This window comes from Pyxicephalus adspersus, chromosome 12 (assembly GCF_032062135.1).
Source record: "Pyxicephalus adspersus chromosome 12, UCB_Pads_2.0, whole genome shotgun sequence".
Lineage (NCBI taxonomy): Eukaryota > Metazoa > Chordata > Amphibia > Anura > Pyxicephalidae > Pyxicephalus > Pyxicephalus adspersus.
The window spans coordinates 13,878,519-13,889,082 of NC_092869.1; the positions used below are offsets into that span (position 1 = coordinate 13,878,519).

Genomic DNA, 10,564 nt, shown 5'->3' on the forward strand with positions numbered 1-10,564 from the left:
ATAGTTCCTCTATCGCTCAAACGATCGTATCTATTGTGTGTACAATATCTACGAACGATCGTGTCGTTACCTCTATATGCAGGATCGGTGCTGTACGATCGTTCATATATATCGTGCAGGAACGTTCGTCGTTCGTTTTCCGACGATAATAATTGGAAGTGTGTACGTAGCTTAAGATTTCAACAGGCCCTTTAGTGCTGTATTAGGGACACTGTTGAAAGGCTTGATGTACAAATGCAGCACAATTCTGACATCAGACATTTTATTTGTTCAGAATTTATTGCAGATGCATCTGACCTGCAGAATCAGTTTATACTGAACAGAAGCCCATCAACACTGACCTTTGACGCTTTTACTGTAGTAGGTTGGTACACGCACACATGTGCAGATTTATTACATTGCTAATACAATTTTTTTTTACGATTAGTTTATACTTTGGGATAAGGTTCTTAATCTTTCCTAAACAGGTTTTTTTTCCATGTGCAGATAACTTCTTTTGAGAGAAAAAGACAAAAAAACTATAACAAACCTGCATGTTTAACTGCCCGTAAAACATTAGAAGGCTTCTCATGATTACTACTCTGCGCAATCTCAAGGGGCAGACTTCTACAAAAATAATGGACTGTGTTACCATGGATGATACAAATGAAAACTAATCCACTATGTACACACCTAAGACAGTCATACACATTACTTGCTGATTTAAATAATAATTTATATAAATTGACTAAACAATAAGAAATATTAAAAACAATAATCATTTAAGGTTGAGTAATGTTACTTAACTAGAATAAAGCAAGATATGATCAAAGATTTTCATGGTTTAAGGATGTCTAATTTCTGTTAAAGCTTATCTCTGGGATAAATCTAATTCCTCTCCAATCCCTCTGACTAATAAAATGAACATGACTTCATTCCCAAATTTCTGTCTTCCTCGGTTTATTTCTGGCGAGGTTCTCCAGAACTACATGCCCCTGCTTGACTTGGACATTTCCTACTAGCTGTCCAATGGTAAGGTCATTTTTCAAAGGGAGAAGACAACCAGCAGAAATTAAAACTGTAAGAGGAGACAGACTGACACTGGAAGCACTGGATATTCTGTACCCCAAACCTGAAAGCAGTGTTGTCAAGGGGACCCGGATAGTTGATTTAGGTGAGCAGATCATCCTTCATAAGGTATGAAAAACTTAGATCATGTAGGATGGGTTAGATGTAGGTGGGAGGTAAAGAACGATATAAAATACATTTTGCTCAAGGTGTGTATTTAATTTGTAATAATGACAGGTAAATGCAATGCACATAGCCTAAAATATGTATAGCATACAGGGTATCTACACATTTTCATACTACACAAAGGTCAAAAAACTTTTGTTAATGTTATCCAGTCTAGTGGACAAGGATGAGATGCCAATATTTTTGCATTCCTATACTGCTGCAGTACTTTTTGCAGACTGTAGGGGAAGGAGCATCTTATCAGGTAGTCCACATTCGATATAGCAAATTGTCTATACAGACAAATGATCATATCAATAGCTTTTAATCCATCAACCCCTACTCTATTAAAACTTAACTTTTGGAAACATCTAAAGAAGAAAAAAGGACTACCTGTACTCTGTTTTATCTGAAAACTCCAGGGGGAATGGTATGTAGCAAAAGGGAGAAAGGTTACTTCAAAATTATCTGCTGGTGCTACAGACCCCTGTATCTGCTACCGTGTTTCCCCGAAAATAAGACACTGTCTTATATTTTTTTGGGCTTCCAAAAACACACTAGGTCTTATTTTCAGGGTAGGTCTTATATACTTTTTTTAATGAAAAAAAAACACCATATTCCCAAATTCCCCTTACAAATTCCCCTTCTGATCACTCTGAGCTTTTTTTCCACTGTTCGGCAGTTAGGACATGGAACAGCAGGTGGCGCTGTGCCGGTTTCTTTCGCTCTGCTTTACAAACAGGAAAAGACACGATGCTGGCAGAGGAGAGAAGAGAGACGCTGCTGCAGCCAGAAACACACGCAGGATCGCGTATCAGGTGAGTATATTATTTTAATTTTTTTTTTTTAACACATTTTTAAGGGCTCACTAGAACAAGCCTGGTTACATGCACTTCAGCTTCTGACAGGCGAAGTGCATGTAATATCACTCCGCCTGTGACAGGAGCCGGAACTACAAGGAAAGCATCGGCTTGTGCGGCTGTGTGTTAGCCCGCTGTGTGTACGCCCGCTGTCTCCCGCTCGGTGAGTACTGTTTTAATTTATGTTTGCTTTTATTTTTTTTATTTTTATTTTTCTACTAGGTCTTATTTTCGGGGTAGGTCTTATATTAGGGCAGGTTGGGGGAAAAGTGCTAGGTCTTATTTTCCGGGTAGGTCTTACTTTCGGGGAAACACGGTAGAAATGTTGTTTTTCCCTGAAGAAAGTTAAAGAACAGAGGAGGATAATTTCAAAGCAGTCTTCCAAGATACACAGAACCTTAGCCAGAAAGCTTGGCCACATGAGGCACAAGCAAGAACCATCCACTTTACTATGCACCTACACAGCCTTGGATGCTGAAGCGCCCAGAAACGACAAATATGCCAGAAAGATGTCCTTTTAAAATGTTTTTGTAATGTATTTTCTGTTCCTGTTTGGGGGATCTCTCATATGTTTTATATCTCATTTGACTTCTCTTTTAATACTGTATTTCTACCTGGTATTTACCATATTAGACACACATTTTCATGTTGCAGTGGCAAGGGAGAATCGTAAACCAAAATGTTTATGATCAGACTACAGAAGAGTTTATGTATTAGGAACAACATTTGAAAAGATTATTCAAATGGCAATTTAAATTCACTGGCCGTTAGACACCAAAAATATATTTAACAACCCAGCAAAATTCCAGGATCAAGTAACAGTCATCTTTGATTTTCATGCAATATACCTTTCTTCTATTGTCTCTCTTTCAACCTCTTGGACTCTTGAATCTTCTACTGGTTCCACTAAAACAAAAGAACATCTTAGTCTAAGTACTGGCAAAAGTACAGAGAAGGGCAACTAAACTATGAGGAGGAATGGAGGAGCTTAGCTATGAAGAAAGATTCCCTGAGAAGAAGTTTGATATCACTAATATCAATAGTCCACTGTAAAGAAATTGCTGAATTTACATACCCTAGATATTGCAATAGTCACAGGATAAATGAATGGAGGACAGACCAGGATGATTTATACTACACAGAAGAACATTTGAAAAGCACAGTAGCCAAACATTGCTATAGCTGTGTACACACTTGCAACAATTATCGTTGGAAAAAAACGACTAACGTCTGATAATCGTTAACAAAAAAGTGCACGACTGACCAACGATGCCGACGAAAAAGGATTGTCGCTCGAAACGAACAACTGTCCCAGCGGATCTGACTGAGCAACGATTGTTCACTATCTATTGTGTACACGGTCATTCAGTGATCGTGGATGTTTCTGCAGTACACTTTCTCCTTTACATCTCACTTCCTGCATCGTTCAAACGATCGTATCCAGTGTGTGTACATTATTGGTGGATTATATTTGAACGTTCAAAATAACCGTGCATAATAGTAAGTCGTTCGTTTTCTAACGATAATTTTTCCAAATGTGTACCTAGCTTTAGTTATTGGCTTCCTACGGTATATTGATTGATTCAATATATCCCAAAGTTGATCTAAAGACTGATATCAGAAAATTACCAATTTTTTTGTATAATGGAGAGATGATGGAGGTATAGTGGAAAGTGTGCGACCTCCAGTTCCTCGCCCCCCTTTTCCTGTCCTGTGACCATTAAAACATTTAGGGTAAGTCATATACCAATCGGAAAGGGGAAAGCAACAAAAAAAAAATATCCCCAGATGCAGACGGGAGTTCTGTGAAACTCGTCAAGGAAATATATCATATTGAGGCCTTTATTTGTCTTAAGTTACACCCGTTATTGGGTTTAAGGAGCAACAATGCTTCAAAATGGTTCTTCCAAATACCCCTTTAAGAAGTGTACTTACTAACCAACTGACTCTTATCCAAAAAAAGTGTGATTCATGGGGTGCTCTGCCAAATATTAAAAAGGCATCCCAAGGCTCCACTGCTATGAAAAGAGAGGTTAGATACTCGAAGCTTGAATGTGGCTAATCTGATGGATACCATATGCCAGAGCAGGAGGATCATAGTTTACTGCATTGAAATCCATGTTGATCGAGCCACATGCAGCTGTGCAGCAAAATTTGCTTCCATTCTGACCTATCTAAGGTGTGGCCAATATCTAAATCCCCGGAAGAACATAAGAAACAGAGCATGGGGTGGTATCAGGAGTCAAAAATATGTTAAACCAGTATTTTTTTTCTTCAATTACTAAAATCTTTTTGAGATAGATAAATATTATAAAAAAAAAAAAAAAAAATATATATACACATACACACACTGATATATAAATTATTGATATACAAGGAAATTTAAAAATGACCATTGGTTCTTCATTTCATTTACACAGGGTCAAGGTAAACAATACATAAATCTGATTGTAGTAGTAACATTACCATTTAGAACATTTTGCCCAAAAAACAGCCTTGCTCCTCGCACAGCTTCACCAGTCTTCAAATCCTTGACTGAAATATAAAAACTTATAAAGATGAAAAATAGGTGTCCAATGTCTACAGAGTTCAGCAACCACTTAGCAAACATAATTCTCCTATTTACTATATACTGATTGTCAAATTTGTTGAATATACCCAGATACTAAGTTTGCCATGACTCAAGTCCATTAAAACTACAAATCTGAGCAATTCACAATATATTGGACATCTCAGATTGCTGTATATAAAAAAGCAACAAGATAAGTAGTAAATAAATAGTACTTACCTTTAATCAGGAGGACAGTGCGATCTGCATGAACACCAAGTAAAACTCCTTGAAAGCTTCCATTAATGGCTGTAATTTTGATAGTCTTCCCAATAATACAGCTCAGAAAATGTTCACCAGAAGTGGACTCCATATTAAAATGTTAATGAAATTATTGCAAATAAATGTCAGCCTAGGAAAGGAAAACAAAAAATAAGTATGCCAATTAATTAACCCCCCTAGCGGTATTCCCAAGTCAGAAGAAAAGCAGAAAAAAACCCACTTACCTTGTTCCGTCGCTGTCCCCCGGTCCCTGCAGGTCCTGGGGACACGTCTGCTCCTCCGCGATGTCCAGACGCGAGGATTTCCCGGTGACGTCGAGACTTAGCAGCAGGCAATTCAATTAGTTTGGCATTGGATTCAATACAAAACAGCTGTATTGAGTCCATTACAAAGAAATATTCATATATTATATATGCTGCTGTACAATTACATTAGACATAATTTTTTATTTTTACCAGATTTTAGGTAATTATTAAATTTAATAATAATGTGTCAGTGAGTTATGCCTAAGAATTATAGGTCCACAATGTAAAATACATTTCCAAACAAAAAAATTGTACCGCTTTTTGCATGGAAATACGTCCAGAATCAGACAGTTAGGGGGGGGGTTAAGCCACAACACAGAGCCGAAAAAACAGTGTACTCTGACAGAAATGTTGGAGATTTGTTATTCTTGTACAAAGCAGTAAAGCCTAAAATGTAAACCAACTAAACTATGGTAAAGGTACTATGGTCATCCTTTTAATGTGAAAGCCCGAGACTGTTATACCAATCCCAGATTTACTATAGAACAAGTTACAAACCTGGAACAAGCATGGGAAAATGAAAACACCAGGACACGAGGCATACACGTGTTCTAAGACAGTGGACGCCAACCTTTTCGGTCCCGCAAACCACTAAAATTAACGGCTCCTGATCGCACATGCGCAGAGAGACGGGTGTCACAAAGGGGGGGAACCTCCCCAATAGTGACCTTATCATCATGACATAACCCGCCCACTTTCCCATCGCAGATCTGAGCCTGCGATGGGAGAGTGGGCGGGTTGTGACCAGGGACACAGCCTGCCCACTTACCTAAGCCTGGGATTTGTACGCGGGACATGGTCTATGGCTCTGTACAGAGGCCTGTAATAGAATTTTTCTGGTGTGCGGAATCTGAAAATTTAAATTTACAATATCATCTATTTAGTACTGATTCACCCATGCCCAATCTCCTCTCGTTTTATTACCTACACATTTTTGGCTGCTTATATTACTGGTGACAATTTTTGGAAGGCTTCAACCCTTGCTATAGATTCAGTCTGATAATAATTGAAATTGACCATTCTATTAATTATATTCACTTATTCTTACACAGGGCATGAGATCTACAGATTAACTATCTATCCTAATAAACTGCTGATCTAAAGTTTGAGATATAAAACTTACCTCATTGAATAAACTGTGTAGACATTTCTAAAAATCAGGCTGCTGAAATCAAATCACTGAATCTAAAATTTACATACATTTTTTTCCCCATGAAGTAATATTAAAATCAAACCACTGAATCTAAACGGTATAGTGATTAAATAAGTCAATAAAATATTAATATGCACTCTGTGTCATGTAGTTTAGCTTGAGATCATTGCTCTGTTACAAATTCCCGGATCTATGGCTGTGTTCGTACCGGCCACCTCACATTCCACTGCAGCCAGCAGCAGCAGCCCTGTTCTGGAATCCTGTCCACTGATCACTTTCTGCTCTGAATCACGTGATCCCATGAGTGCTGCCCCTTTACCCCAGAGAACCAGAATATTCCTCAGAAGCACTCCCATCTCCTGGCAGAAGTGTGAACACCACCCGAGGTGTCTTTTCTTCAGCACTGGTGGTGGGTTCTCTTAACTGTTGGTCATGTGAATTCCATCTGCCTTTATGACCTCACCTATAAAAGGAAGAAACTGGCAACAGGAAGTTGCCTGAACAAGGAGGTCCTTTGGCTCTGCTTCCAGGTTCCCGTCTGTCTCTCCTGTTTCTAATTGCTTGTGTATCAACCCCAGCTTCACCTTACTCCTCCTTGCGCCTAACCTGACCTCTGGCTTGTTTAACCTTGATTCTGTCTGACATTCCTGCTCCTCACCCGATTCCTGTTTGTCAGCAGTCAACTGCCTCTGCATGCACGGGTTGCAAACTGGCAGTTGCCTGCAGCGTAACATCCTCACCACTAGAGGCTCTGGTGAAGACCGGGCAGCAGCTTAGACTCTGTGCCCCGTGCACCTCTGTGCCAACTTAGCTTTGACACAGAGGGTCCACCATCCTGCCCTGCGGCACCGTGACATGCTCTTTGCCTACAGGGGAAGACTATCACCTGCTACCATCTTCTGAGGAATCCTCTCTTCAGCTGTCTGTCCTCCAAAGGACTCCATGCAGCACTCTCACTACTAAAAAAGACCTATCATCAACAGTGCCATCAAAAAGTTTTCAATCCAGGCACAATAGTGTGCTCCCTGGCTGGTTTCTTGCCCATCCAAGCTCAGGGCTGGCTCAGGAAATCTTCTGCAAAACTTGCAATGCTAGTCTGAGGTGGGAGAACCTTCCCCATAGGCTCACCTGGACATTGTATCGTTAAACTTAAGTTCATGGTCTCAATGACCTAGACTTTGAGGAGACCTCTAGGCTCTTCCAGCACACAGGCTGTACAAAGCCTACAAAACCACCTGGCACCAGGCTACCACCACCCTCTGGCAAAAAGACAGATGCCTTATTCATGGCCGGGTGCTCCACAGCCATCCTAATTTGCTGGCCTGGAAAAAGGGAGGAGTGCCTGGTTCACCGATTCTTTCCAGGACACTTTGGGCCTAGATCCTAAATTACGACCAACTGTTTATGATCGGTTTGAACACAGTGACTTGTTAGGCTGTAGACTGCGCTGTCAATGACATCATTAGACACTCCCACTCGGGTGGATACATTTCATAGGCATTTTTTTCCCCCTCCGTCTTTACGGTTATGGTGGTAAAGACTGAAGGGGAAATCTGCAGCCTCCTAGGATGAGTCACATACCCCAGCTGGTTGTGGGCTGCTTCTGTGCATCATCAGAAGTTTCCTACAATGTAAGAATAACCTAGCCAATGCTACGCATGCACAGTGAGAGTGGCACATTTTTAGAAAGACATGTCACCCAATCTTAAGCCTGTGCAATTCAAGTTAAGGTGACGTGAGGAAGCACCTGGAAGAAAATGGTAGTGCTGGACAAAACAATGAAATTCGGAAAGAGGGAAGCTTAGCCGGCATGGGATTTGTGGCTTTGTTTGTGGATGGAAAGTTTTTCTCTACCTAGATTCAGCCCTAGGAGGTCACATCTGTCTGAAGTTAGGCTGAAATCACATTGGCAGTAAAGATGCATTTACTGCCCCCTTATTTTAGTACAAATTCTAATGCAAAAAAAACAGTGAAGCTGAGAGATCCAGCAAACCTGAAATGGATCTGGTCTAGGATTAAAAACATTTGCTAACAAATAGCAAATGACTTAATAAATCCATTCTAGGTTTGCTGAATCAACCAGGTTGACTGATGTATTCCCTCCAGCCTTGGAGAGCTTTGTTAAATCAGGCCTATTGTGTTGAATAAATAGATACCAAAAATGTCAAACCTCAAAATGTGTGTGTCCATGAAACGACAACCAACAATGGTATCTAATATTGTGCAAAGGCAGCGATTTTAAAACATTAATCATTTACAGCTAAACTTAAATTGTGTCCTCAGAAATACTCCACTCACTCTCATGAATTTCAGATTTCCGACATGGATTACAGAGCGTATTTTCAAATTTACACTGTTTTCTGCAGGCGCTGTTTCTGTTTTGATGGCGCTGTACTTCAAAATCAGCTGCTAGGTCTTGCTTTCCTGGTCATTCCTTCTCATTTATTTGCTCCTGTACAGCCCAATTATGGATTCAGCATCCATTTAAAGGATTGTACAGGTAGTGATTTTCTGTTAAATATCTAACCGTAAAAAACCTGGACTTTTCGAAAATCCGGCACTCCTTAGGTCCGGAGGTTGCCTTATTTTTAAATGTCAACCTGTACCTAAATAAAAAATTCATACAAGAATTCTTGAATCTTATCCAAATAGAAACACCTTATTGCATAATGTTATGACATTAAACAGATCTCACCTGCAACATAGACATCTTAAAGAGGAACTATACTCAAAAACTAGTCTTTCAATTATTAATCTATCCTGACTTACTTGCACTAAAATGTCAGTCTTCCATGCTGGCACTGGCTGGGTCAGCTTGTATCCATGAAAACTATGATTTATGAAGTGTTTAGAAGTGGCCAGCTAGTGACTGGCAAGCTTACGTTTTCATCTTCTCCTGACCTTCTCCTCTCCCCATCCCCCTCCCTGACTGCACACAGAGTTCACAAGCTCAGCAGCTGCAGCAGTTGCACAGTGACAAAAAAAAGGATGGCATTTCCCAGATTGCAGTTCACCGCCTAGGCGATGGAGAGGCCTGGGGGCATGGCCAGAACTCGTTTTTCATGTTTAAAGGTAAAAGCAAGCTGAAAAAAAATATTTAAATGATTATAACTTTGGCTTACGTTATCCATAAGCCAAAGTTGATTTTGTGACTATAGGTACGTTTTAAACAATTTCTGCACAGTTCCACTATAAGACCTCTAGGGGTCAGTATATCCATTGAGTAAATCCATTCGGTTTTGTTATGCTTGCTACATTTGAACACTTACAAGATTTCCTAATCATATGATTCCACAAAATAAACGGCCCTAAGGAATTTTCCATGTTAATTAATAAAAATTTGAATAGAAATGTTTGAACTCAATATTACCTAAATATTCACCCCTATGGGTTTCAAACATTTTCATGTCCTAAGCAATGTAATAGAAGTCCATGTAGGGATTCAAAAAGATAAGCTATGTGTGTGATGCTATACCTAATTAATTGAATATTTTTTTTTAATATACACTTTTAACCCCTGGCCTAATCATAAAAACTTAAAAAAAAAAATACTGATATATAACCCTTAGTTTATTAAGAAAATAGATGACCTAGCAACCAACAGTGTTTAACCCAGAAATGGTTTAAAGCCGAGTGGGAAGAAATCGTAGGTGGCAGCCCCTGTATCGTCCCCCAACTCTTCATTAACCACCCAAAAACAGCCAGGTGGTTACTGAAAAGTGCCGGGTGGTACGCCCAGCTAAAAGGGGCTGGGGAGAACACTGAACCAATCTTTCATTAGAATCGACCAATGTTTGGACAAAAGGGAATTTTAGGTGGAATGTTTTTATAAACCACTTAGAGAGTTTTTTTTTTTTTTTTTTTTTTTTTTATTTGAATGACTTTACTTGCATAGTTAGAAACTAGACACCGCCTGATAAGGCAAGAAATGTGCAAGAAAGAAGGGGACTCTGCTATGGAACTGACTAGCATGTTCAAAGGCACAATTCAAGTAAATGATTGTAAACTGATGTAATAAAATTCGATTTTTCTATTTAAATCAGAACTCTCACCTCTACATTCTATTTTTATATAAACTTCTTCATTTTAAAGTCTCCAATAAAATGTTAGAGAAGTATTAGAAATACTGACATTATTGTTGAGGCTAATATTTCGAGAGGGGTGTTGTTATTGCAGTCACTGACACCAATGATGGCGACTAACT

At 39.3% G+C, this 10,564-nt stretch overlaps 1 protein-coding gene across 2 annotated transcripts in view; it reads right to left on the minus strand.

Annotated features, from left to right (window-relative positions):
• The window catches only part of EXD1 (exonuclease 3'-5' domain containing 1), a 29,703-nt gene extending 22,909 nt beyond the window's left edge, over positions 1-6,794 (minus strand). For both annotated transcript variants that reach the window (XM_072428393.1, XM_072428394.1), the window contains exons 1-4: positions 4,861-6,794; positions 4,539-4,607; positions 2,921-2,978; positions 530-606 (exon numbers count right to left, since the gene is read on the minus strand). In XM_072428393.1, the coding sequence (XP_072284494.1) occupies positions 530-606; positions 2,921-2,978; positions 4,539-4,607; positions 4,861-4,993 (337 nt within the window). In that variant the 5' untranslated portion in view covers positions 4,994-6,794. The remainder of the gene's footprint in view (positions 1-529; positions 607-2,920; positions 2,979-4,538; positions 4,608-4,860) is intronic.
• Between the last annotated feature and the right edge of the window lie 3,770 nt (positions 6,795-10,564).